The 27654-nt window shown below is 55.5% G+C and overlaps 1 protein-coding gene across 10 annotated transcripts in view; it reads left to right on the top strand.

The window, feature by feature from the left end:
* SHANK2 (SH3 and multiple ankyrin repeat domains 2) overlaps positions 1–27654 on the top strand; it is a 497540-nt gene that overhangs the window by 453452 nt on the left and 16434 nt on the right. For 4 of the 10 annotated variants that reach the window (XM_058689977.1, XM_058689982.1, XM_058689983.1 and 1 more), the window contains 5 exons: positions 15445–15580; positions 16149–16229; positions 24856–24986; positions 26039–26150; positions 26979–26999. In XM_058689977.1, coding sequence (XP_058545960.1) covers positions 15445–15580; positions 16149–16229; positions 24856–24986; positions 26039–26150; positions 26979–26999 — 481 coding nt within the window. Of the gene's footprint in view, positions 1–15444; positions 15581–16148; positions 16230–16509; positions 16519–17683; positions 17705–24855; positions 24987–26038; positions 26151–26978; positions 27000–27654 lie in introns of all 10 variants that reach the window. The other 6 variants (XM_058689985.1, XM_058689986.1, XM_058689979.1 and 3 more) reach the window with 5 other exon arrangements.

Genomic DNA, 27654 nt, shown 5'->3' with positions numbered 1-27654 from the left:
GGAAGGGCCAGACACCCGACCCCACGGGACCGACCATCGGCGGGTCAGCGACAAAGCGCGAGACTGAGCCTGTTCAAACCAGAAAGTCAGAGGGGCCGGCTTGCAGGCCCAACCTTGACTGGGAGGAGAGCCGGGGCGGGAGGGGGCTGGGGGTGCAGCGGCCCCCTCCCTGCCGGGGCAGAGCCTCCAGTTTGGCCGACACGGATGTCACACACCCATCCTCCTCCTCGGCTGTGGGATCGCTGGACGCCGGCTTGGGGTTTATTCTCCTGGCGCGTCGGACGGGGCCGGTGAGACTCAAAGGCCCGGTCCAGGTCCCTCGCTCGCTTGGGAGACAGGGAGCTGGGACCCGAACCCAGGTCTCGGACCCCGCCCCCGCTCAGCGTTTTTCCGCATTCCCAAGTATTTAGTGAGCGCTGTTGTTCGGGGTCTGGAATCTGCATCCGTGACAGGTCCCAGCACGGTGATGCCTGCTGATGGGAGAGGCCAGCCGCCCCGCGTGAACACAGAAACGTGCCGCACGGCGCCCGCACGGGCCTCACAGACGGCGCGGTGGGTGCAGCAAGAAAGCGGCCACGCTCCGAGCCCACGCCGGCTGGTGCGCCCACGGCTGGCGGACACGCGGGAGCCCTCTGCTCGCCGCCCGCCGGCACCACACGCGGGCTTCCCCGAGGGGGTGTGGGGTGGGGCCCCGGGCGGGAGGAAGTCCCGGGCGAGGCAGCCCGCCCACCGCGGCCCCCAGCTGCCCCCACGGCACTGTGGCCGGGCCCCGTGCGGGTGTCCCGGGGACAGGCTGGGATACCGCGCATGGCCGCACGCCGGGGGGCCGTGGGGTGTCATCAGGAGGGGGGGACCCCTCCGCGTGCTGCCCTGTGCCGCCTCCAGGATGCGTCGTTCCGTAAGAAAGGCGAGGCTGAGAGAAGTGTGACCAGCAGGCTACCGTCTGTGCAAGGAAGGTGGGGACCACACACCCACACGGGCACACGTGCACACAAACACGTGCACACGTATGCACAGGCATACTCACGCATACAGACATCCACGCGGGTATATGCTCGTTTCTTTTCAACGGAAGGATGACCCACGCGCCATTGTTTTCAATTTCCTGCTGCCTCGGGGGCTGGGTGAGGAAGAGAAAGAAAAGAATCCTGACACGGTTTGTTTTATAGATTAGAATACGAAATCGGGTTAAAATTGCATTTCATTGTAAAACACAAACCAACCTTTCAGAAATCAAGAGCAAGATAGTATCAACGACATAACCTGCCGATGAAAGCAATGCATTAACAGAGGAATCACTTCGAGCGACACCTTGCACGTGGCTGCCAAGGGGAGGAAGCACATCTTCAGCCCTGCTCGCGCTCCGCAACTAGACCGCTGCTGGGACCCTCGCTGCGCCGCTGCTTCGAACGATCGCTGAGGGATTCGTGGATGACGCGCTCGCAGACAGGGCGAGCAAAGAAACCATCACCTGCACGCTGGTCGCGAGGAGCCCCGATTTTTAACAAAGAGACGAAAATGGGAAGCCGAAGGCCTAAAACACCTGCTGTTCTAACGTTCAGTTGAAGTTGTCGCACAGATTCACCAAGAGCCCGGAACACCGCGTCTCGCCAGCGGGCAGGAAAGGTAGGCAGGTCCCGTGAAGACGCTGCACAGAGCGGGTGCGGGACCAGTAGGGTGGAGCAGGGAGGAAGTAAGATACGGAGCGTGGAGGCAGGGCCCAGGGACACAGGACACAGCCCCAGGGCCAAAGCGGGGCCAACCTTGAGCACCAGAGTGCATAACTACCTAAGAGAGTCTGGGGTGATAACCCAAAGTACAACACAGGTGATATCTGGGAGTCCTACTGATGTGAACACGCCGTTGAACACATAAACAAAAGAGGAGAAGAGACAAATCTCCCCTGCAGAAGAACCCAGAATCCGTACAATTTATGAGGCCACACTGGTCTCAGTGAGATGGGCCGTAAGCCGCCCGAGGTGCGGCTGCACAGTGGCTTTCTTCGGTTGGGGACAGCGTGGGAACAAGAAAGAGCAACTGTATGGCAGGGATCTGACGCTCACTTCAGCCAGGTGACCAAGGTCAGCATCGTGGGGATGAGCCACGGGGGGGGGGGGGGGGGGGGGGGGCGGGGCACGTGTCCCGACGTGATGGGGATAAGAAGGGCTTTCACTCTGTGGTCCTCCTCCCAAACCCACAACCCCATCTGACCGTGAGAGGGAAAATCATGATTAAGAGACGGTCTACAAGGGGCGCCCGGGTTGCTCCGTCGGTTGAGCGTCCAACTTCGGCTCAGGTCACGATCTCGCGGTCTGTGGGTTTGAGCCCCGCGTCGGGCTCTGCTGACAGCTCGGAGCCTGGAGCCTGCTTCGGATTCTGTGTCTCCCTCTCTCTGCCCCTCCCCCACTCGTGCTTTTTGTCTCTCTCTCACTCTCAACAATAAGCATTAAAAAAAATTTTTTTTTAAAAAGAGAGATAGTCTAGAAAATACCTGACAGGTACTCAGAACTGTCAAAGTCATCAGAACGGTCACAGCCAAGAGGAATCTAAGGAAACACTACTGACAGTCATGTGGTGGCCTGGATGGGGTCCTGGACAGAGAAGGGACACTGGGTAACAATCAAGGAGATCTGAATAGGACGTGGGCTTCAGTTAGTAACAACATGTCAATATCGGTTCACTAATCGTGACAGGTGCACCACACTGATGTAGGATGTACAGAAGAGGGGAAGCTGGGTGTGGGGACCAGGGACGCTCTCTGTGCTACCTTCCTCACGAGTCCTGCGCACATCTGAAATTGTTCTCAAATAAAACCTTGTTTAAAAACAAAGCTTGTATCAAAACAGACAAAAAGCTTGTTTAATTGCAGTGGATTCAGATATATCAAAAATGGTTTTTGTGGCACCTGGGTGGCTCCGTCGGTTAAATGTCCAACTCTTGGTTTCAGCTCAGGTCATGATCTCGCAGTTTGGGAGTTCGAGCCCTGAATCAGGTGGGATTCTCTCTCTCCCTCTCTCTCTGCCCCTCTCCTGGAGAGCTTGTTCTCTCTCTCTCTCTCTCTCTAAAAATAAATAAATAAAAACTTCTTTAAAATGGTTTTGGGGTGCCTGGGTGGCTCAGTCTGTTAAACGTCCAACTTCAGCTCAGATCACCATCTCGCGGTTCGTGGGTTCGAGCCCCGCGTCAGGCTCTGTGCTGATGGCTCCGAGCCTGGAGCCTGCTTCGAATTCTGTGTCTCCCTCTCTCTCTCTGCCCCTCCCCTGCTCATGCTTGTCTCGCTCTTTCTCAAAAATAAACATTAAAAAAAATTTTAATGGTTTTCAAACACCCCTGATTTCATGATGATGCATCTTAAAGAATGGGTCACTTTTGAAGGAACCAATTCATTAATCTGAAAGCTGGTAAAAGTCAAAAGAGAGAAGCAAGCACTTCTCTTGCCTTTCTTACACAGTAGCTCAGGGCAGTGTAACTATTTATAAGGGCAAGTTTCTCTTTACAAATTAGTCCAACTGGTAACTGGAGAAGGAACCACAGAAGTAGGAAATCACCATTCCACGGCCCCTGGAGGTACAGAATCCAGGCAGCGGCCATCAGGGGCTGGTAAAAATGGGATGTGACAGGGCACCTGGGTGGCTCAGGTGGTTAAGCCTCCGATTTCGGCTCAGGTGATGATCTCACGGTTTGGGGTTCAAGCCTCGCGTCTCAAGTCTCAAGCCTGCTTGCGATCCTCTCTCTCCCTCTCTCTCTGCCCTTCCCCCACTTGTGTGCACCCTCTCTGCCTCTCTCTCTCAAAAGAAATAAGTAAACTTAAAAAAACAGTGACATGACAAGCTAACAGGATGGATCCGGCTGACCATTCCTAACCACCCCCCTCCCCCGCCAAATCTTAACATCCCTCAAAACACAAGCAGAAGTTCAGGGGCCCCTGAGGTGGGGGGTACGGCACCACTTGACCCGTCCACCTGCCCCAATCAAACCTGAACATGGTCCAGCTTCCAACCTCCAGATTAAACAAGACGAGAGGCGGGCCAACCAGGTGCAACATGTAGCTGTCATGACTCCGGTAAGGCGGCTGTGCACTTGGACGCAGGCAGGACCCAGCCTCAGCCACGATAGCGCACGGTTGTGATGACCTGAGCAATCCGGGTTGCCTTTCTGGTGTGATCATGGTATTGTGACTATGTTTTTACTACGGGGCTGGGTCTTTCAATAAAAAGCCTGCTGAACTGCCTTCCGGAGAGGTGATAGAAGGCTGGAATTCACAAGAATGTGCGGAGGGTAGGGGTGCATGGGGTTCAGTGCAACCGCCTCTCTGCTTTTGCACATTTGAGGGACTTTTTCCATAATAAAAACTGTAGTAATGAGCTTTTTCAATGAGTGGGCTTTACTTGTTGGTAGTTTTAACTTACAGAAAAGAATAGAACGAAAAGTACAGAGAGTTCCGAACACTCCCTCACCCCTCCCCACTCACTCATTTCCTCTACTTTTTTTAAAGATTAGTTATTTATTTTTAAGAAATACAGAGATAGTGTGAGCCAGGAGAGGGAAAGAGAGAATCCAAAGCAGGCTCCACGTCGCCAGCACAGAGCCCGATGCGGGGCTCAAACTCATGAAACTGAGATCATGACCTGAGCTGAAACCAAGAGTCGGATGCTTAACCAACTGAGCCACCCAGGTGCCCCATTTCCCCTACCTTTAACATCTTGTTCTAGTGTGGTGTGCATTTGTTACAATTAATGAACCAGTGTGGATATGTTATTATTAAGTAAAGTCCATAGTAGACGTTAGGGTTCACTGTGCTTTGTACGTCCTATGGGTTTAGACAAATGACATGTGTCCACCACACAGAATGACAAGTTCACTGCCCTCAAACTCCCCTGTCCGTGCCCCTTCTGTTCATCCCTCCCTTCCCCCTGTCCTCTGGCAGCCCCTGATCTTTACTGTCTCCATAGTTTGGACTTTTCCAGCATTTCCCGCAGTTGGTTTCACACAGTATGTAGCCTTTCCAGATTGGTTTCTTTCACATTGTAAGATGCATTGAAGGTCCCTTTATGTCCTTTTTGTGGCTTGAGAGCCACATTGCATAATATTTCTTTGCCTGGATGTCCCATAACTTGTTAATCCATCTACCTGCTGAAGGACAGCTTGGTTGTGTCCAGGTTTTGGCAATTGTGGGTAAAGCCGCTATAAACATTTGCGTGAGGGTTTTTGTATGGACACAGGTTTTCCGCTTATCTGGGGTAAATATGAAGGTGTGCAAAGAATTTCTCCCAGTATATGGCTTCTTATTCTCTTGACAGTGTCTTTTTACAAGACAGTGTCTTTTAGTGAAGTTCTCCTTACCACTTTTTTCTTTCGTGGTTGGTGCTTTTGATGTGATAAGGAGTTGTCACCAGGGGGTAGCTGGATGGCCCAGTTGGTTAAGCGTCTGGCTTTTCATTTCAGCTCAGGACACAATCTCATGGTTTGTGAGTTCGAGCCCTGCATCAGGCTCTACACTGACAGTGCACAGCCTGCTTGGGAGTCTCTCTCTCCCTCTCTCTCTGCCCCTCCCCTGATTTTGTGCACACACGTTCTCTCTCTCTCTCTCTCTCTCTCTCTCTCTCTCTCTCTCTCTCTCTCTCAAAATAAATAAATAAATACACTTTTTAAAAGAGTCCTCACCAGATGCAGGTCACACAGATACTCTCCTGGATTATCTTCTAGGAGTTGCACAGTTTTGTGTCTCACATTCAGGTCGATGACCCATTAGGGTTCATTTTTTGTGAAAGGGTGTAAGGTCTGGGTCTAGATTCATCTTCTTGCAGCTGGATGTCTTGTTGTTCCAGTGGGACACAGAAAAGTCTGTCTCTTTTCCATTGAACGGCCCTTGCTCCCTCATCACAGATCAGGTGACTATTCTTGGTGGGGGGGGGGCAGTTTCCGGGTGCTCTCGTGTTCAGCGGGTCTGTCTACTCGTTCACCAGTCCTTGATTGCTGTGGTTCGATAGTTAAGTCTTCAAGTTGGGTGCTGTCAGTCCTCCGACTCTGTTCTTCTCTTTCAATATTGTGTGGGCTCTTCTGTGCCTTTTCCCTCCATATACACTTGTCGGTGTTCAAAGAATAACTGGCTGGGACAGAAATCAGCTCTTTAGGGGCCACTTGTAAATAGGTGCTGCCTGCCAAGAAGCACCGTGTACCTGATGAAAGAATGACTCTCGCAGGTGAGGCAGCCGGGCGGGGACCGGCAGCTCCAGCAGCAACCAGGGTGTAGAACACTCTCACAGGGTCTCTAGTCACAACGAGCGTGTTCTGGGGCCTCACCAGCCTCTTGGTGCCCTGAGGGGCCCGACTGGGGAGTCATCATCACCCCACTGGTGACCCGTTCACTTTGCTCCCCTTCCGGCCGATTGCAGTTCTGGTCCAACTCAACCCCTCTTTGGACCCACAGTTGAAAGATGAAGCCACCTGGGACCTCAAGTGTCACTGGCCTTGAGGAGAAAGACCTGCTCCCCAGCACGGAGTCATTGAGGCCACATTCTTCTAGATGCAAAGTCCCCTCCAAACCCTGACCACCTTCCTTGACTCGCCTAGGTTGGCCATGAGGTGCCTTAAACATTCACTCCGCTTTTGAATACCTTATTCTACAAAGCATTATTCATTCCTGTCTTTTTTTTTTTTTTTTTTTTTACATTTTGAGGCATTTTGTGCCTCCTTAACTGACTCCATAAAATGTCTACACACCTTCTGAGACAGAAGGCACTGTTCTTCTGAGAAAGACGTTGCTGTCCTCTCGGAACCTGGTCATTTAGAGAAGACTCCAGCCTGCTCACAACATGGGAATCAGTGAAGTGTTTAAAAACTGTCATGAGTCCGTGATTCTCCAAGGGCGCAGTCAGGAGGAGGACGGTGTTCCCAGGGAGTATCTGTCCCAGCAGAATTACACTGAACTGTATTTTCACGATGACTTTCTTATTTCTGCCACCTTCTGGAATAAATTATTTTTCTGCTTTCTATGAAAGAAAAAGAATTTGTAAGAAACACAGAGCCCAAAACAAACATACTATGGAGAAAATGGAGGACACAGATCACACAGGGCGACTAGGATTTTGAAAAGTTATTATTGATGTGCTCGGTGAGATAAAAGGAGATACTGCATCCTCGATGTTAGAACAAAAATACTCTTTTTAAAAGTAACATTCGTAAGACAAAATCAGAGCTCTCGAATTTAAAACTACTCTAGCAGATATGAAAATTCTGACAACTGGATTACAAGATAAAACAGATGGGAGTCTCTAAGAAAGAGAAGACATGGTAAATGGAAGAAGAAAGACAACTGAGTTGGAGGACCAGTCCAGAAGAAACAAGGTTGCCTTGAAGAGAAACGGAAAGGAAGAGAATGGCCAAGAAATGGTTGAAGGAAGCATTCCACACCTAAAGGGCAAGAATGTCCCGGTGAAGAGGGCCCTACTTGAGAGGTGAGGACAGAGCCACACCATGGTGCATCAACACATCTTGGTCAGCCTGGGGCAAAGAGGCCATCCTGCAGGGCTCTCCACCCTGTGGGCGGGGGCCACAGGGAGGGGACTCACGTTCCACGAACACAAGTGGTCACAGATCCCTCCAGAACAAACCTGGTCACCAGAGTAAATGAATGAGAGCCTTCAAATTCTTGAAGGAAAATTATTTCCAAACTAGGGGCACCAGGCAGTGGCTCAGTCAGTTAAGCATCCGACTTCGGCCCAGGTCATGGTCTCACTGTTCGTGGTTTCAAGCCCCACATTAGGGTCTGTGCTGACAGTGCTTGGGATTCTGTCTCTCTGCCCTTCCCCCACTCTCTCTTTTTCAAATAAATAAACTCAAAAAGGAAAAAAAAAAGAAAGAAAGAAAATTATTTCCAAACTTGAACTGTATGGCCCTGTACCTCATCCAGTTTGGTGAATGTTCCACACACGCCCGAAGGGAATGTGTGTTCTGTAGTTACTGACCCATAAATATCAGGTCAAGATGATTGTTCAGATCATCTAAGTCTCTGTTGATTTTCTTGCCCAACTGTCCTATCAATTTGAGAAAGGGGTATTCAGTGTCCTGCTGTATTTGTAGAATTGCCCATTTCTCTCTTTTATCCTGTCAAATTTTGCTTCAGTATATCGAGGCCCTGTGAGCAGGTGCATAAGTGTTTATGACTGTTACGTCCTCTTTATGAATAATCTCCTGTAGCATTCTGAACTATCCCTCTTTATTTCTGGTAATATTCTTTTCCTGAAGTCTATTTTTTATTTTTTTAAATATTTTATTTTTAAGTAACCTCTATACCCAACGTGGGGCTCGAACTTACAAGCCTGAGATCAAGAGGCACACACGCTACCAACTGAGCCAGCCCGGCGCCTGAAGTCTATTTTTTTAATACAGCTTTATTGAGATATAATTCATGTCCATAAAACTCAACCATTTAAGGCACCCAATCTGGTGGATTTTAGTATATTCACAGAAATTTGCAACCATGAGCACAGTCTAATTTTAGAACATTTTGTCACAGAAAGAGCTCTCACACCCATCAACAGTCTTTCTCCACCCTCCACCCGCTTCTCTCTGCTGCTAGGAGTAATGCCACCACGAAATTTTGTGTGCAGGTATTTGTGCGAGCATGTCTTCGGTTCTCTTGGGAATACACCTGGGACTGGAGTTTCTGGGCCATCTCAAAGCTCTGTGTGTAACTTTTTGAGGGACTGCCAAACTGTTATTCAGAGTGGTTGAAGTCTCTTTTGTCTGATGTTGATATAGTGCTCAACCCACAGGAAACCTTCTTCCATTTGTCTGCTCTCTGACCTGCAGATTAGGTCTTTCTCCACAATCTATTTTTATAGTGTCTGCCTTTTTAAGTTTACTCATTTATTTTTGAGAGAGAGAGAGAGAGGGAAGGGGCAGAGAGCAAAGGAGAAAGAGAATCCCAAGCAGGCTCCACGCTATCAACACAGAGCCTGACGCAGGGCTCAAACTCACAAACTGTGAGATCATAACCTGAGCCAAGAGCAAGAGTTGGGTGCTTAACCAACTGAGCCACCAGGTGCCCCACTTTTTTTTTTAAGTTTATTTATTTTGAGAGAGGAGCAGAGACAGGGAGGTAGAGAGAAAATCCCAAGAAGGCTTTGCACTGTTGGTGCAGAGCTCAACACAAGGCTCAAACTCACAAACCCAGAGATCATGACCTGAGCTGAGATCAAGAGTCAGGTGCTTAAGCAAAGGGAGCCACTCAGGAGCCCCTATAGTATCTGCCTTTTCACTGGAGTTTTATCCCATTAACATTTAATGTAATTACTGGTGCTTTTCAATGTAGGTCCACCAGTTTATTGTTTCTGTTTCTCTTTTCTCTTTTCCTCTGTACTCCCTTTTCTGCTTTTCTTGGATTATTTGACTATTTTTAGAACTCCATTTTAATGTATTGGCTTTTTGCTGTACTTTACATTCTTTTTAGTGCTGGGCTCTAGGATTATAGTATATATCCTTAACTTGTCAGCCCACTTAAATCCATACTGCACAATTCACGGGAAATATAACGGCTCTGCAACCACGTAGGTGTGTCTACCTCACTCCTGCCTTCATGTACTCTACAGGTGTCACATTTACTTACATTGTAAACCCCACAAAACAAGATTCTTCTGCCTCAAACTGTCATATCTATTTTTTAAATGAGAGGAAAAATAATATTTTCTATTTTACCTAGGTATTTACCATATCTGATATCCTCATGCCTCTAAGATCTAGTATCTGTATCCCCTCCAGCTTGAAGAACTTCCTTTAACGTTTTGCTTTTGTTTTTGTTTTTTGTAGCGCAGGTTCGCTGGCAACAGATTCTCATGGTTTTCATTTATCTATAGATGTTTTATTTTGCCTTCGTTCTTTGAAGCTATTTTCACTGGGTATAGAATTCTAGGCTTCACAGTGTAAAAATGTTCCACAGTCTTGCCTCCGGAGTTTCTGATGTGAAGTCCACAGTCATTGAAATCATTGTTCTTCCATAAGTAATGTATCATTATTCTCTGGCCACTTTGAGATTTCCTCCTTTTGCCTTTGACTTTCAGCAGATTGGCTATAATGTGCCCAGGGGAGATTTTCTTTATATTTATCCCGTTTGGGATTCACGGAGTTTCTTAAATCTGTAAATTTATGTCCTTCACCTGACTGAGGAAGTTTTCAGCCATCATTTTTTAAATTATTTTTTCTGACCCATTTTCTCTCTCTTCTGGGATTCCAATCTTCTCCCTTCTGGGACTCGAAATAGTAGACCTTTTGACATTGTCCCTCAAGTCCTTAAGATTCTGTTCACTTTTGAAAATCCTTTCTCCATCTTCATATTGGATAAATTCTTCAGATGTTTCTTCAACTTCACTCTTTGCCCTGCCATATCCATTTCGCTATTGAGCCCACCCAGTGCCTTTTTTAACTTACGATATTGTATTTTTTAGTTTTAACACTTTCTTTTTTTTTTTTTACATTTTTAAAAATTTCTTTGATGATATTTCGTACCTTTCATGCGTTGTGAGTATATTTTCCTTTACCTAGTTGAGTATTGTTGTGATAGCTGCTTCAAAGTCCTTGCCTGAGAATTCCAACATCTTAGTCATGTCTGGGTTCATTAAGTAAATGTTCATCGTATCCTGAATATTGTAAACACTATGCTGTGGCAGTCTGGATTCCATTAGATTCCTTGGATGAGCGTCGATGTTTGCATTTTCGCTGGTAATTACCGTGGCTAGTCTCCAACTACAAATATCTGGGAGGCAGTAGGAGTAGCTCAAATGTCAGGTCAGGCACTTTAGCCTTGTCTGCAAGCTGCGTTGAGTCAACCCAGTGCAGGCACAGTCTCATACCCTCTATCGGATATTTGGGAACAGTTTTCACACGGAACATGGAACTGCCTTTCTCTGACTCTCTCCTTTCTGGGACGCCTCCCCCCCTCACTTTGGCAGCTGTGGCCACCCCCCAAGGTTCTGCCCTCTGACTTTTTAAGCCAGAAAGGCTGAAGTTTTCCATCAGGGCTTTGAGTGACCCGCATCACACTCTGTCCATGGCCCAGCACTTCTGACTTTCCACTCCCATCCAAAATCCGCTTACCTTAGTTCACACTCCAGAGCTTTCAGGGAACTGCTTTTGTTTGTTTGGGTTTGGGGGTGGGGGAGTTGTTTTGCCGAGACTTTGTACATATTCCCTGCAGAGGAGTTGGTCTTAGGATATTTACTTTACCCTACCCTCCAACCTCAAATTTTGTACCCAAACGCCCAGTTAAGTGTGCAGTTAAAGTCATTTTCAAATAAGCAATATATCAAAAAAAAAAAAATCTCCCAAACCCCTTTTATTGGAAAGCAATTCGAGAATGTCCTTTACCAAAAATGAGGCTTTATATCAAGCAACAGCCAAAAATATATCCAGGGGGTCTGGGATTTGGGCGACCCAACACAAGAATGAATCGGAAGGAATCCAGGGGACAGAGGTAATGGGACACAGGCGTAGAAAACACCAAACCCACGTTGTGCAGAAAAGAGCTGAAGTCTTCAGGAGCAATTTCTTCAGCATAAACTTAACAAAATCCCCAACATATTTGAAGATTTTGAAAAGAGATTTACATAATTAGGAAGTGTTTGGATTGGAATTACTGTTAAGTACATGGGAAATTAAACCAATAAACAAACAACAGAAAATGATTTTACCCTGGGGAAGACATAATGTATGGGAAGACAAAGTCATCATAATATACTGCATGGTTTAGCTACGAATAGATACTACACAGTCGTGATGTAAACCCTGAGTGTTGATCTAGTCGGAATTATGATACAACTGTAAGCTGAGGTTGAAGTCCTGGGGGATGAAAGAAAAGACCTGAATTCATGGCTGTCAACTGAGGGCGACTCTGACCTCCCAGTGGACATTTGGCAATGTCTAGAAACATCTGCAGATGCCACATTTAGGAGGAAGGGGATGTTGCTGGCATCCAGGGATACTGCCCCACATCCTATCATGTACACCCACAACAAAGAATTAATTGGTCCACATTTGCAACTGTGCCACTGTTCAGAAACCCTGGGATAAGCCATCATTTTCCACATCAGTGTGTCAGCAGACCACATCTACAATGTAAACACTGGGGCGCCTGGGTGGCTCACTTGGCTAAACATCCAACTTCAGCCCAGGTCATGATCTCATGATTTGTGAGTTCGAGCTCCGTGTAGGGCTCTGTGCTGACAGCTCAGAGCCTGGAGCCTGCCTCAGATTCTGTCTCCCTCTCTCTCTGCACCTTCCCTGCCCATGCTCTCTTTCTCTCAAAAATAGCCATTTAACATTTTTTTTAAATAAATGAATAAAATAGAATGTAAAGATTAAGTAGCAACCACATAAGCATGTTCAGAGACTCAGGGATAAATTAGAAAGAGTGAGCTGAAGGCTTTGGGAGTGACAGGCGGGGCCTGGGTGATGTCCTCTGGGTTTTATAACCGGCCCTACAGAACGCCGTCTCTTTAAAGCGCGTGCAAGTGTGAGTTTTGTATTCTGAGTGACAATTCATGTGGAAGAAGAGAATGACTGAGGAGAGTATGAAAGTGTGCAAAGGCAGCCTGACTTCCTGTTCTTCACAGAAGCTCTCTGAACCCTGGTGGATGCTAGCCCTGGGTTCTTGCCCTCTGCCAGGATGTAGCCGTGGTTTGCTCCCTCCTTAGATGGCTCCACGTCTGCATGGAAGGACAATGTCCGGAGGGGCATGTTACTCTGCCCTGCAGTTAACTGGATCCATGGCTTGTAACCCGTGTCTTTCTTCTGCAAGGCAGTCATCCCAGGAGGCTCAGCGTTGGGGTTAACCTTCCGTAAATGTGGCAGGTGCTCGAGGCCCACACCGCCCCCTGGTGGCAGCATGCCAGAATTGCAGGCCCAGGTGTTCTGAGGGACACGGGAACCCCGTGGAAGTTCAAGACGCCAAGTTGGACATCTGAGGAATCAGGCAGCATTTCACCCACTCAGCCTCTGAGGCTCCTGTCCCCACACAAGCAGCCCAGAGCACCTGTCGTACGGCCGGTAGCTGATTGTAATGTCCCACTGTGGGTTAAACTGAATTTTGAGTTTGTTTAAAGGCTGGGAAATTCTATGGGGGCACCTGGGTGGCTCAGTCAGTTAAGCATCCAGCTTCAGCTCAGGCCATGGTCTTTCAGTTCGTGGGTTCGAACCCAGTGTCAGGCTCTGTGCTGACAGCCTGCTTTGGATTCTGTGCCTTCCTCTCTCTCTGCTCCTCCCCTACTCATGCACCGTCTCTCTCGTTCTCTCTCTCTCTTTCTCTCGAAAATAAACATTAAAAAAAAATACATTAAAGGCTGGGGAATTCTAAAATGTTTATTTATCTTGAGAGAGAGAGGGAGGCAGAGAGAGAATCCCAAGCAGGCTCCCTGCTGTCAGCACAGAGCCCAGAGCCCGACGCGAGGCTCGAGTTCACAAACCGTGAGGTCATGACCTGGTCTGAAATCACGAGTCGGACACTTAACCCGCTGAGCCACAGGCGCCCCTGAAAGCTGGGAAACCCCGAAGTGCGGCTTTGCTCGTCCTCTTCCTCTCTTCCGTGCCCCCCGTGCTGGGAAGGAGAATGCAGCTGAGGGGCCTGTCCTGCCTTTAGTCCTGCTGTGCGGGTTCCAAGCTGAACCTGCTGCCTCACGCCTTTGCCCGCTCTTCTCGCAGGAGGACGCTTACAGGCATCACAGCACAAGCCACGTGGCACCCCTGTGCCCTCGCTGGCCGAGCGCTCACCCGCACACCGGTGGCTGATCCACGAAAGCCCGGAGCCACGCAGCCCGCTGCTCTGACCTTGATACGTTTCTTGCTTTGGGAGAAGGACTCTATCCAAACATATTTACTTTGCAAAGCAGGATGGGAATTTAAGATGGGCCGTTTGAGGTGGGGCCCGGGGTGCTGCCAGCACCCATCGTCCTGCAGCGGGGCTCCCCCAGCCTGTGCCCGGGCCCCCAGCCCCCACCCGGCCCAGGCCCCTGCCTCCTGTTCCCTGGACCTGTTTTCTCGGGTGACACTCAGCACACCTGGGGTTACACCTGTTCACCGACTCGTGTGGCCAGCCCCCCACAAGAACATCCGCTCTGGAAGCAGGGACGGGCTGCCCACCAGGATCACCCCTCACCACCTGACTTTTTGTGGGTGCCCTGAGCAAAGTGGTGAACGAGGGAATGAGCGCACAAGTCACTTCTCTGGTGTGTGGTGGGGAGAGAGGGAGAGGACAGGCGTCAGCTGCGGTCCCGGGGCTTGCGTCCGTGTCTTTCTCGGGGCTGCGTGTCTCACCGAACACGATTTCCCCTGTCTGGCGCTCCAAGGCCAGGAGGAGCGTACCTGTCGTCGGTGCGGGGACCCCAGTGCCCGGGTGTGAGGAGTCATCAGGCCTGTTAACTTCTCTGTTCGAGGCTCCCTTGCCCTTGATGGGTTTTTAGGGAATCCCCAGCAGGAGAAAGTACCACAAAATGGGGACAGCGATGGCAGGGATGGGCGGGGCCTCGGGGGCTTCCCACCTGTTCTTTGCAGTGGGGGGAGGGGGCTTTTCTTTCTTGGAAGACGGCGCACAGGGCGATCGTGGGTTCACTCCTTTGCCCCTCGGCACCTGGTGCTCACCCTGGGAGCTGTGGGGATGGCAGGTGCCCACGCCCCGCCAGAGGCGTCCAGTTCAGTGAGCGTGAGGGGCAACGCTGGGCCAGAGACGTGGAGCCCCAATGCCCGAGAACCCCCCAAACTCCGGGAGGTGCAGAGTGCCCTCGGTGTCGGAGTTCAAGGCCCAGCCCCGGCTCTGCCTGCCGATGCCGTGGGGACAGACAGATGTGAAGGGGGAGGCGGGGGCCAGGAGCTCAGCGAACACCTGAGTGGCCGCGGTGGAGGCATCCTCCGATGTCACTGGATGGGCAGAGCGGCAGACCTGTGGCCCTTAGCACCTCGTCTGCCAAGTTTCTGTGCCTTTTGCAGTGTCCCGGGCAAGAGCGGAGGAGGGAGGGAGCACCTGGAGGAAATGAGCCGTTTCAGTGGATGTTGTGTTCCCCAAATCTGTGAAAAGCAATTAGTGTTTCCTCTTAAGTGTGACAATGGAAAGCTGTAGGGCCACAGCCCGGGACCCTGGAAATCTGTCTGGCTTTTCGCGCGTCACTGGTGGCCAAAAAATTCCTCCCGGGTTCAATGAGAATCAGCCCCGGCTGCCTGGCAGCTGGAAACGGCCCTGCACAGAGTGACAGGCACCCCCCCCCCCCACCACCAGGCCGCGGTTAGCTGGCCTGCGGCCACCACAGCAGCACCCCCTGGCCCCCCCAGAGCACTTGTGGTTCCAGAAGCCACCACAGTTTCCCTCTGTCCGTCTGCTGACCGGGCGGGGGACGGGGGCAGGGGGGCGCTGTTCCCTTCCTCCCGCGCGGGCCCCTCACCCACAGCCCCTGTCTCCCACAGGTGAACAAGGAGAACGTCGTGAAGGTCGGCCACCGGCAGGTGGTGAACATGATCCGCCAGGGAGGGAACCACCTCGTCCTCAAGGTGGTCACGGTGACCAGGAATCTCGACCCGGACGACACCGCCAGGAAGAAAGGTGCCCGCCCTGCCCTGCCCCCTGTACCACCCCCCACATCTCCCGCCCGGGGGCGGCCCCCCGAGAGGAGGAGAAGAAGCCAGACAGGGAGGTGAATTGAGGACTCGGGAGCTCGGGCCTCAGGCAAGGCTGTGCTCAGCAGCCCTGGGTCCGGGGGGCACAGGCACACGTGTGAGGCCTGGGTCCTCGCTGTGACGGGGTGGGGGGTGGGGGGCGGCCAGCCAGGGGCTACAAGGCTGCCGGAACCACCAGGTCCGTTAGTCACCCGCAGGCACGTGGCGGAAAGAGGGCCGGACCGGCTCCCCTCCGCGCGTTTCTGCTCCCTCGGGGAGGGCAGGGGTGCCAAGTGCCTGGGGGGCTCAGTACAGAGCGCAGGGGCCCCCACGCAGGGCCTGTCCCGGTCCCAACCCCTCGCGGCCCGAGCGGAAGCTCAGCGGGTGACACGGCTGCTTCCCCACCTTGGGGGCTCGGGGCCGCCGGCCCCCAGGTTGTTCTGGAAGCAGGGTGGGGGCAGGGGCACATCAGGGCCAGTCTCTCACACCCGTGTCTCTCCCGCCTGCCCCTCAAGCCCCCCCACCTCCCAAGCGCGCCCCGACCACGGCCCTCACCCTGCGCTCCAAGTCCATGACCTCGGAGCTGGAGGAGCTCGGTAAGAGTCGCCCGTCTGGCCCGCCCGGCCCCCCGCTGCCACCACCCCCGGAACGTGTCCGCGCTGCCTCAGCCCGTGCATGGCCCTGTGCCCGCTTGCTTGTCCCGTCCCCTGCCCCTGAACCCCTGGAACGGCATCAGGAGCCCTGCGTGCGGGTGGCCCCCACGCTGGCATGTCCGTGGGAGTCCTGCTGGCTTCGGGGGCGGTTGCTAGTCTTGCCTTTTGCTGTTTTCGGCTCATCTAACATTGTTTTGTTTTGAATTTTTGGGCCTCTCACTAGTGGATAAAGGTAAGCCGCCCCACGGTGTCCCCCAAACAGCTCCCCTGCTGTCTCGGGCGCACCCCACCCCCCAAATCCGCCTCACCACCCCCACGTGCTGGACACAGACCAGAAAGGTCCATCCCTGGGGTTTGGTGTAGATGGTGGTGGGGCCAGCAGGCCTGGAAGGGTGCACACCAGGGGTAGGGGGCTCCTAGAATCTTCTAAAAGGTCTGAAAGGCACAGGAGAGTTCGAGCCACTGGCCCTATCAGAGAGACAGGGAAGGGTGTTCAGAGCAGCAAGGGCCCCGGGTCCAGGGCAGTGCTGGCTACTGAAAGGGAAGATTCTAGAGCCGGCGCAGGCCATCCGGATGCTGGCTAAATGTCGTGCTGGGGCGTCACCCATGGGGCCCAGGGACACGCTTGGTAGGAGGCTGGCTCTTCCACACAGCAGTGGCGAGAGGGCCGATGTGCTTGCTCTGCGGAGAGCATGGAGAGGGGCTCGCCGGGTGATGAAGGGCCAGCGTCTGGGCGCCCCGTGCAGCGCGGAAACCGGCCCTGAGCCCGGGACCTGCCCATCAGGCACAGCTGGCCCAGTGGGGGGGGGGGGGGGGGGAGTCTGAGCTCCCCCCCCGTCGGCGTTTAACTTGACGTCACTCCCACTTGACCCCAGCCTCCCGGGGAGACCTTCTGGACCCTCCCGGAACCCGTAGTTCCTCATGAGCCCCTTTTCTCCCAGCCACATCCTGTCCGTCCCAACAAGGCTCTCCAGGAGAGCCCTGACTGTCCCTGCACACCTGGTGTGGCACCCGGTGGGGATGACCACAGAATTGCTGCACATCCTTTAAAACTGGGCAGCACATGCTACCCCGGCCCCTCCCCGGGCCCTGGCGTCTCTCCCCCGTGCGGGGACTCCGTGTTCCCCTTGTCACCCCGTGCCGCTTTGGCACAGTGCTGCGGGGACAGTGTCTCACCCGTGGCCAGGAAGCAGGTTTAGCAGCCGGTCATGTTGGAAGGGGAAGGTCACCCCATCACCGGGTTCCTGGGAGAGCCATAAACCCAGCCGTCTAGACACCCCACCCTTCCACGTGTGGCCCGCGTGAGCTTCCGGTCAGGGTTAGGTTTCCGGGCCCCCTAGCCAGGCCCTGGGGGAGCGCTGTCGTCGTGGACTCACCCTCGCCTTTCTGTTTGCAAGCCTCCATCCGGAAGAAGAAGGGTAAGGGGCCAGCCCAGTGTCTGTTCCCAGCCCCTGCCCACATACCCTATGGAAGAGACCCCCTCTGTGGCTGTCGGCGTGGCGTCTACACCGCCGTACTCTTGCGCTGTCTCCTCCCTGTGCCGGGGCCTACGGAGGGGCCCAGCTCCAGACCGCGTCCTGTCTCAGTCTGTCCCGTCTGCTTTGCTTTTCCCTGTGTGGTTCCTCTCTCACCCCCGACGTGTTGTGCGTCTCCCCTAGAGCTGTGTCCTCATCGTCATGACTATGAGGCCCGTGGGACCCTCAGGCTGTCACAGCTGGGCCCGCCCTACCCGCCGGCAGCCTCGAGGTTGCGTCCGGTCCACGGCCACACGCAGCAGGCAGCTGGGGTGCAGGCCGGCGGGGCCCCGACGCGGGGCGAGGGGCTGGTCCCCTGACTGCTAGCTGCCTGGGCCTTGGGGGCAGGGGCAGCATCCTCGAGCTCACAGAAAGCCCCTGGCTCTCACACTCTCTGCCTGCGGGATAGCTGTCCTTAAGCTTGCGGGGACCCGGGAGCCAACTGGCACGGGGTGGGGGACGGTTTGCAGTGCTGTGAACAGCAGAGACACACGCACCACGAGCGCCCCAACAACAGAGCCCCAGAACGACGCGGGCTCCTCCTTCAGCAGCATCCGTATTTTGGGGTGTTTGTCACCTGACTGCTGGAGACAACGATCCCAATAATAGAAGCACAATAAACTCAAAACTCCTTCTGGGGGTCTGGGGGAGCACGGCGTGGACCCCATCACAGGAGCCTAGGCGCTGGCGCAGAGGCACAATGCGGTATTCTGAACACTGAAGTCAGGAGGTGGGTCTCAGAATCCATCAGCCGGTATCTGGGGACAGGACCATGGGTCCTAGAGCATCAAGTCAGAGCACCTGCTCCTCCTCCCCGGCCTCCACCCGCCACCCCCAGGACTGCCCAGAAATTTTCCTGGGACTCCATGTCTCCCTGAAGTCCCCTTCAATCCAAAGCCAACACCCTGCTGCCCCAGGGACGACCCCTCTGTCTGCCACACCATCCTGAACAAGGCACCCCAGCGTGGGCTCCCGGGACTTCACTGCCGTTAACAGAGCTGGCCGAGAAGGTCCCTTGTCAAGGGGGCGCCTCCAGCAGCCACCCTGGACCGTGTGAAAAGACAGGAGTCACAGTCCTTGTGGCCGGCACGGGCACGGGAGACAGGGAGTCCTGGAGGGTGGAGACCCACCTGGCTTTGAACAGCAGAGAAAACTGGAGGCAATTTGAGACCAAATGCCCCTCCCCCACATTTCCTGACCCCAGCTGGTGCGGGAGACAGCATGCACGCAAGACCCCAAAGTTGCCCCGTGGCCGTGGTCTGCCCAGCTCCTGTGTGAGCAGTCCACGGGGCTGGGGAGATTGTGGGGTGCAGTGTGGCGCTCCAGCGGCCCACACTCACTGCGCAGCGAGGGAGTGGACAGTCCGGCCTCACAGAGTTTGGAGCATCGGACGCTGGTGGGCATGCAGAGAATGCTTCTGGCACACTGGCCCTGCCAGTCTCTTCCGGGGCACCGGTCTAAGCTCAGAACCTGCCAGTCTCTTCCGGGGCACCGGTCTAAGCTCAGAACCTGCCAGTCTCTTCCGGGGGACCGGTCTAAGCTCAGAACCTGCCAGTCTCTTCCAGGACACCGGTCTAAGCTCAGAACCTGCCAGTCTCTTCCGGGGCACTGGTCTAAGCTCAGAACCTGCCAGTCTCTTCCGGGACACCGGTCTAAGCTCAGAACCTGCCAGTCTCTTCCGGGGCACTGGTCTAAGCTCAGAACCTGCCAGTCTCTTCCGGGACACCAGTCTAAGCTCAGAACCTGCCATTCTCTTCCGGGGGACCGGTCTAAGCTCAGAACCTGCCAGTCTCTTCCGGGGGACCGGTCTAAGCTCAGAACCTGCCAGTCTCTTCCGGGACACCGGTCTAAGCTCAGAACCTGCCAGTCTCTTCCGGGGCACCGGTCTAAGCTCAGAACCTGCCAGTCTCTTCCGGGACACCGGTCTAAGCTCAGAACCTGCCATTCTCTTCCGGGGGACCGGTCTAAGCTCAGAACCTGCCAGTCTCTTCCGGGGCACCGGTCTAAGCTCAGAACCTGCCAGTCTCTTCCGGGGCACCGGTCTAAGCTCAGAACCTGCCAGTCTCTTCCGGGGGACCGGTCTAAGCTCAGAAGTATTCCCCATGCTCCAGCAGGGCCATGTGCAACAGGGGGAAAACAGGCTTTTACAACATACTGGTTGAATAGCGTCCCCCCAAAAACCCACGTCCAGCTAGAACCTGAGAAAGGGACCTTATTTGGAAACAGGGTCTTTGCAGATGTGAGCCTGTTGAGGCTGCACTGTATCGGGGTGGGCCCAGAGCCAAAGACCATGACCTCACAAGAGAGGAAGAGATTCAGACACACGCAGAGGGGGGCACAGAGGCAGAGTTTGTAGGGACGCGGCCACAGCCCAGGAATGAACGCTTGGAGCCCCGGAACCTGGAAGAGGCAGGAAGGATCCTCCCCGGGAGCCTCCAGGAGGAGAAACATCCTACTGACACCTCGATTTAGGAATTCTGGCTTCCAGACTGACGGAGAACAAACTTCTTTCGTTCTGAACTGTTTGTGGTGGTTCTAAAAAACTGTCACACCAGTGAGATGGCCCCCAGCCCTGGCTCCCCCGGGCGACCCCGGTGCTGCCTGCACCCACAGGCCTAACCCTTGGAAGGTGTGAAACGCATCAGGGCCATCAGGCCGGGAACAGCTCAAAGACCCCTCCCCGAGCCTCACGGCCTCCCGGGAAGACTAAGCCAGAAGTGGGCCAGCCGGCCACAGCCACTGCCTCCCCCCGGGGCTGGCGGTGTTTGCGTTTCCCTCATGCAGAGGAAATCCCACCGAGGTCTGGCTCGTGGAACGTGGGTTTCTGCCTTGGGAGGGCTCAGGGCGCACTGGCTGAAGCCTGCCAGTGGCCAAGGGTGAGCTCCTGGGCTGGGGGGGTTGGGGGGGGAGGTGAGGGCTTCTGACGCTCTGGCTGTCCCTGCTCTGGTTCCCCGGGGGACCTAACCGCTCTTGCCAAATATGCCACCTCCCCTCCTAAAACACGCTGCCCCCTCGCCAGGAAGCAGGCAGTTTATGGACGGTGAGCATCACCCCAGTCCGTACGTTTGCTTAGAAAATGACAGCACGTGGCTGCTTCTAGAGGCTTCTCCTCAACTCCCTGCTAGGTGGTTTTTAACATGAGTCTGAGGGATTGTTCTCAGCTGCAGAGCACTTCATTTTAGGGCTGCAGGGGGCTGCGTTCGCTAATCCTCTTTATCCCCGAATAGAGACCCGAGCCCAGGCTCTCTTAAATGAAGCACAATAACCTGGAGACTCTACAATGAGAAGTGGGACTCCAGCCTCACAGCTTTTCCTAAAAGCCTTCATGCTCTGGTAAACGGACCCTCAGAGGTGGGTGCAAGCCAGGAGGAGCCCCAGGCCTCCCGTGCAGAAGCCACGGTCTGTCCGTGTTCCCATCTGAATCGCACAAACCACACTTGATGGCTGTCACTGAAAGCCATCGTTCCCAGCTGTACCCCCCACAACCCAACAACTCTGGTGTTCTGGTTCAAAAGAACATTTGGCTGGAGGTGGAAAGGCCAAGATTTAAAACAAGGACAAGGACAAGGACAAGGAGGGGCGCCTGGGGGGCCCCGTCGGTTAAGCGTCCAACTTCAGCTCAGGTCACGATCTCGAGGTTCATGAGTTCGAGCCCTGCGTCGAGCCTGGAGCCTGCTTTGGATTCTGTGTCTCCCTCTCTCTGCCTCTCCCTCACTCATACTGTCTCCAAGATAAATGAACATTTAAAAACCTTTTTTTTAATAATAAATAAAACAAGGACGAGGACATCCACTCAAGGTGACCACGACTCCAAGGCACACACTTCTGGGCACCCCCAGACCCGCCCCTCTCAGCACGGGGCGACCGGTGTGGACAGTGCCCTGACTTCTCAGCCGGCTGGACCGGGCAGACCATCCCGATGCCCCCCGCCCTTCAGGGCTCGGGACCCCTGGCCCAGGGTGGGGTGGGGATGCGGAGGCCGGCAGACCCCGGCGCGAGGCCCAGCTCCCACCCACCGGTTCGCCTGGTCACGGGTTTTTACCTGCGTGACCTTCAACATCGCAGATCGGGACCGTTCCCCTCCCCAACGGCCAGAAAGGAGAGGAGGTGCTTAGAATTGCCACCAGGGACCACTGCTCCCGACACGGGGTCTTTGCCTCACCTGTGCCGCCCATGACTGAAGGTGTATTTTTGGGGTGCCTGCCACGTGCCCTGGGGCTCCAACATCACAGCGGGCTCCCTGCTTATTCCGGCTCGCGAAGACAGTCCAGGCGGTACTCGGATACCGGGCAGCAGCCCCTCGGCCTGCTGGGAAATTAGGGTGAACCGCCCGTCCGCTTGGAGGAAGGGGGTTAAAGCCAAAGAAATGGCTAGAAACAGGAGACTGTCAAAGGTGCTGCTGGTTAGCTCTGTGTCACAGGAGAGCATCCTGCCCTGGGGCCCCCGCCCCGTACGGTGCCTCCCACGGGATGAGTGTTGGCCTCCGGTCGCTCTTTCTGTGGCTCGGTGGCACCCCCTCCACGTCCCGGAGGCCCGGCAGAGCCCCACTGAGTGGCATGCCCTGCGACCAAGGCTGGACCTGGAAAGACAGCCCGAGGACGGGCCCCCAGCCCCGAGGACACCCGACTCCCCACAGCTCAAGCTGAAACGAGCCGACAGCCAGCACCAGGGGCCCAGCTTCCAGGGACAGGCCACGAAGACCAAGGAGGCCAGCCAAGCGCCACCTGAGCACATCCGTGAGAGGACCCCGCGCCACGGTCAAGGGAGCGAGGCCCGGCCAGAGGGGTGGGCTGGGGGTCCGGCACAGAAACAGGTTAAACCCCAGCCACTGAAGGAATCCCGGCCCAGATCGGAGGTGGGACGGCTCCCCAGAGGAAGCAGCTTTCCGGGATCGTGGGGTGCGCACAGCACAGCGGCAGGGACAGGGACCTGGCAAAGGGAAGGAGCGGCAGCTGGTGGCCGGGAGGGGGTGAGTGGCGCCTCCCGGGGCCCTAAGCACGGCTGAGGACAGGACAGCTCCGTGGACCGTGAGGAGGAAGGCAGGCTGGGGACACGGTGACTGTGGCTGCGAGTGGCCCAGAGACATAAGTGTCTCTGACCAACTCCCTAAGGGGCTGATGCTCCCTAGCACCCATGACGAAGAGGACGTGCCCTTGGCCGACCAGTCCAGACCGCAGGGCAGGACACAGGGAGGGAGTGGGTCTTCTCTTCACGAGGGAGAGACGTGAATGTGCGTGTCGGGGGGAAGGGCCTTCTCAATGCCGCTTGGCCAGAACCCTCTGCGCCCAGGGCTCCCAGGCAGGTAAACTGGGACAGGGTCTGGGCCAGGGGGGCAGGTATTTTCCAGACAGTGAGGGTTTTGGCTTTGCAGGCCACGGGCTCTCTGTGGCACATTCTCCTTCCCCTCCTTTTAACAGCCTCTTAAAAATGTAATTGCAGGGGCGCCTGGGTGACTGAGTCAGTTAGGCATCTGACTTTGGCTCAGGTCATGATCTCACGGTTTGTGGGTTCAAGCCCCGCGTCGGGCTCTGTGCCGACAGCTTGGAGCCTGGAGCCTGCTTCGGATTCTGTGTCTCCCTCTCTCTCTGACCCTAACCCAACCCACTTGCATTCTGTCTCTGTCTCTCTCAAAAATAAACATTAAAAAGACCAAAAAAGTAATCGCTGCACGCAGGGGGAGTTCTGGCCCAAGGGCCCTAGTTTGCTCACCCCCAGTCCAGGACACAGGTCTGGACCCAGGAGTCTTGTGAGCAGTTAGTCACAGATATCAGAGGCCCACCTGCTGGGTGGTCTATGAGGCTGGGGTGGCCCTGGTGGCTGCTTGCTTGCCTGGCCCCCTGTCCCTCCCCCACCCCACACACCTCCTCCCTTTTGCAGTTCCTCTATGGGGACCCTGGTGTGGGTGGCTCTGGGGGGCTTTTCCAGGGGACTAGCTCCTCTTGGGAAGCCCCTGTTGTTCCAAGTGGCTGTCCTGCCCAGTGGGAACGAGCAGACGCCCTAAGCCTCACACCCTGGCCTGACAGCTCTGGGTCTGGGCAAGACTCCAGAGGCCTGGGAGTCTCTTCGTGACAGCAGGCACTTCGAGGGGAGTCGCCAGACCCCAGAAAGGATCGGGGTTGCTAGGAGAAGGCCTCAGGCTTGTGGACGGAACATCCACATGACCACACGTCCAGGCCTGCGCATCCTGGGGGGTGGGGGGCAAGGACGGTGCCGGGCCTCACGAGGCCCAAAATGGGATATTCCCATCAGGCACCGCCTCGCACTGGCTTTGCGCCAACTGGGCCGTAGTCTTTCCGGGAGGGCGGGCCCCAAGGCCCCGCGGGGTCTCAGACATCCTACAGATGAAGCGAGGGCGTGTGGGCAATCCTAGGCCCCGCTGGAGTTTTCACGTTTTCCAAAAGTTGTAACGATGTTGTACGTTTAAATCGTAAAAAGTTTTTAATCTGTAAGAATTGCACATCACTAACCCTTGACTCTCTTTTTCACCAAGAAGTAAGGATGTTGTGCTGTTGGGAAATTGGGTGTCCCCCACGCAGCACGGGCTTGGCGGCTGGGAATCCCGACGGCCACCTGACTGTGCCCGCCACCTCTAGCCCCGGGCGCGAGGGCCTTACAGCCCGGCAGCCGCAACCTGTGGCAAAGCAACTACGTATGCCTCTGAGCTTTTAAAGAGGAAACGATCCCAAACCCCGGTTTAGTTGGCGTGGCCAAGAGTACGTCCAGCAGCGAAAACAAAGCGGCTCCGGTGAAGACTTGGCTTTCAGGGAGTTGCAGGCCTCGGGGGCCGAGGCTGTGTCACTGAGAGTCTTGTCCGCGTGCGCCTGCCCGGGGTGAGGGCTTGGGAACGGACCTGGCGTCGCTGTGAGTGCATGTGGCACAGAGACGCATGCCTGACCCACGCCGCGGTGACGAGCGCCCGCTTGCATGGTTTGGAGGCCGGAGCAGTTGAGTGGCTGTTCACGTGCGGAGGGCACCTTGTCAGAAGCCAGCCCCCGGTTGTGTTTCAGGGGCTCCGGTCACTGACACCCGTTCCCACCGTCATGTTCACGTTGCAGATAAGCCCGACGAGATTGTCCCAGCCTCCAAGCCATCCCGCACCGCTGACAACGTGGCCGTGGAGTCCAGGGTAGCCACCATCAAGCAGCGGCCCACCAGCCGGTGCTTCCCGTCCGTCTCCGACGTGAACGTGAGTGGCCGTGCCCCGGGGAGGCGGGCGGGCCGTCCCTGCAGTGACAGCTCACACCTACGGTAACACCTGGAAACGTCGCCCGTTGCACAGGCCAGCCTGGTGTAATGCACGTTAGAACAGACCCACCTGCTGGTGTGGGACCCCCATCCCCGCCAGAACCCCGGGGCTGGAGGGGGGGGGGCGGTAATCCCACAAGCTCTGGGCCGCCCCACTGTGGGGTCAGCCCCCAGCCCCAGCCCCGTCTCCCCATCCTTGCTGCCCGCCTTGTTTGTGGCCTCTCACCACATCTTAAGCCCCACGTGGCCCAGACGCTGTCTGGCCCGGCCTCGGGCCCCGGGCAGACGGCGCTCTAGGAGGACGGCCTGGGGCCCTGAGCACAGGATGCCAACGAGCTGACGCTCACGTTTCCACCGGGCTCAGCCGCCTCCGGTGCCGCCGACCGGGGGGCGGCCAGCAAGCCCAGCGTTCCAGACGAGGAAGCGGCGGGTTGGGCGGTGGCTGCACGGGGAACCCGTTTCCCAAGTGCACGAGGGAAGCTAAGCTCCCCTGGGGCCAGCCCACCTGCCGCAGGTCCGTGCCGGCGCCGCTGGCCTCGGGGCTCCAGGGCAGTCCTTGCGCTTGTTCACCCGCCCCCCCCCGTACCTGGCTCACCTTGTCCCGTGCCGTGAGCCGGTGATCCTGCCCCATCCCGCGGAGGAGGGAAACGGACACTCCTGCACTGCCCACCCGCTGTGCGCGCTTTCCTACCGAGCGTCTGCCGCGGCCCCTTCTCAGACGTGTCTGCCAGTCCACGGCTCCACGGGGCACCCTGGCATTTAGAGGCCAGGAGCCGGGGGGTGTGGGGGGGGAGTGTCCGGCAAGAGCCTCTTCCGGCTCCCTGAGGCTGGTATGTCTTGCTGGCCTCGGCTGGACACGGCTTGCTCCTGGGGGGGCAGCACGGGAAGCCGTGTGACAGGTGGGCACAGGCGCTTCCGTGTCACCCTCCGGGCCTGGATGCCCTGGGTGGGGCTGGTCGGGGCTCGTCTCACTCCGGGGCCTCTGGTTTGCAGTCCGTGTACGAACGACAGGGGATCGCCGTCATGACGCCCACTGTTCCTGGGAGCCCGAAAGGCCCGTTTCTGGGCCTCCCCCGAGGTACGATGCGAAGGCAGAAATCAATAGGTAAGAAGCATGGCCTCCACCCACAGAGGTTGCCCCCTGGCTCTCAGAGAAGCCCTCAGAGTCCCCCGGGCAGAGCTGCCCCCTGGGGCCCACCCACCGGGGGGCCCTTTAGACCCCCCCCACAGACTCAAACTTTTCTACCTGCTGGAAACGACATCCGGCCTCGCGGGCCGTGCTAATGCCAGCGGGGTGACGGGGCACGCGCCAGGAGGGAGGCGGAGGGTGGCCCAGGGCAGCCTAGGAAGCCCCCTCCACCGCCCTGCGGGGACCAGAGTGGCAGGTGGAGGTGGTCGCCCGCTCAACGCGATCCCCACGTCCCCCGAACCGCCCGGTCCCTGCCACGTTTCAAGCGGGTGAGCTCAGCGGACACACTTCTAAGGGTGGTTGGGCCACGTTCTAGAACGCCGACAAACTCAATGTACTGCGTGTCGTGGAAAGCCGCGTGCCTTCTTGTTAATGCCCCAGAGATACCTATGGGCACTTCCGGGCATGGCGAACGTGACGCTGCTGGACAGCCCCCTGTGCGATAACCCGACGCTGTCTGTACCGTGTAAAGTCTCAGAGGAGCTGGGCCACTGCCAGACCCGGCTGGACCCGGCTGGACCCGGCGGCCCCAGGCCGGCCCTCGGGGACGCTGCGGGTGATTTCTGGAAGTGCCTCCTGTTATCGGAGGCCTGGCTCCTCGGTCATTAGCGTGAGGTGGCGCCCGGTCCGTGGCTCCTCAAACCCGCCCGCCCCAAGAGCTCAGGGCCACAGCAAAGTAGCGTAGATGCCACTTTGTGCGCTGGCTCTGTAACTGGTTAATAACAATTCATTTCCTCCTGTCAGACAGCAGAATCTTTCTATCAGGTTAGTGAACCTTACGCTTCGGAATCTGTAATCTGAATGTAACCCCTATACTTACTCCGTAAGGCGTATTCTTAAATTACGACTCCTTGGGAAAGTTGTCGGGCGACCCACGTGTTAGCGACTGGTCGAGAAGACCTTTTAGAAATCCGTCTGTTCGATGCCAAAACGCCCTCCCACAGGAGTACGTTAAATTGGGAATACCCTTATCGAATGGAGATTTTCATTGGAATAAGTTACCGTAGTTTGTCCTACAAGTTTTTTGATTTGAAGTAATCCATTTTGTTACCTCCTTGAGCAACCTGCATGCCCCCCCACCCCCACCGAGTGAGACCCCAGTGCCTCCCATCTGTCGGTGTCTGTGTCTGTGTTTCGCTTCCGTCTCCTCGAGTGCATTCTGTTGACGTTTCGGTATCTCGGACTGTTGGAAAGAGGGTCTGGAAAGCCTGGCCCAGCCGGCCAACACACAGAACTGGGGCCATCGCCATGCGGGGCCCCTCAGCACTTTCACACCCGACATCATCCGCTGCTTCGTCAGGTGGGGTCCTGCCTATGACGTGACCTGACTTTGTGCCAAGTCAGCTGAATGTCGACCCCACTTAATCGTGATGCTGGGAAACCCCCCGGGCCCAGAGGGTCTTAGGCGGGACCCAGACGG

This window comes from Neofelis nebulosa, chromosome 10, assembly GCF_028018385.1.
Source record: "Neofelis nebulosa isolate mNeoNeb1 chromosome 10, mNeoNeb1.pri, whole genome shotgun sequence".
Taxonomy (NCBI): Eukaryota; Metazoa; Chordata; class Mammalia; order Carnivora; family Felidae; genus Neofelis; species Neofelis nebulosa.
Note: the sequence above shows the minus strand (reverse complement) of the source record. Positions and strands in the feature narration are given on the sequence as shown.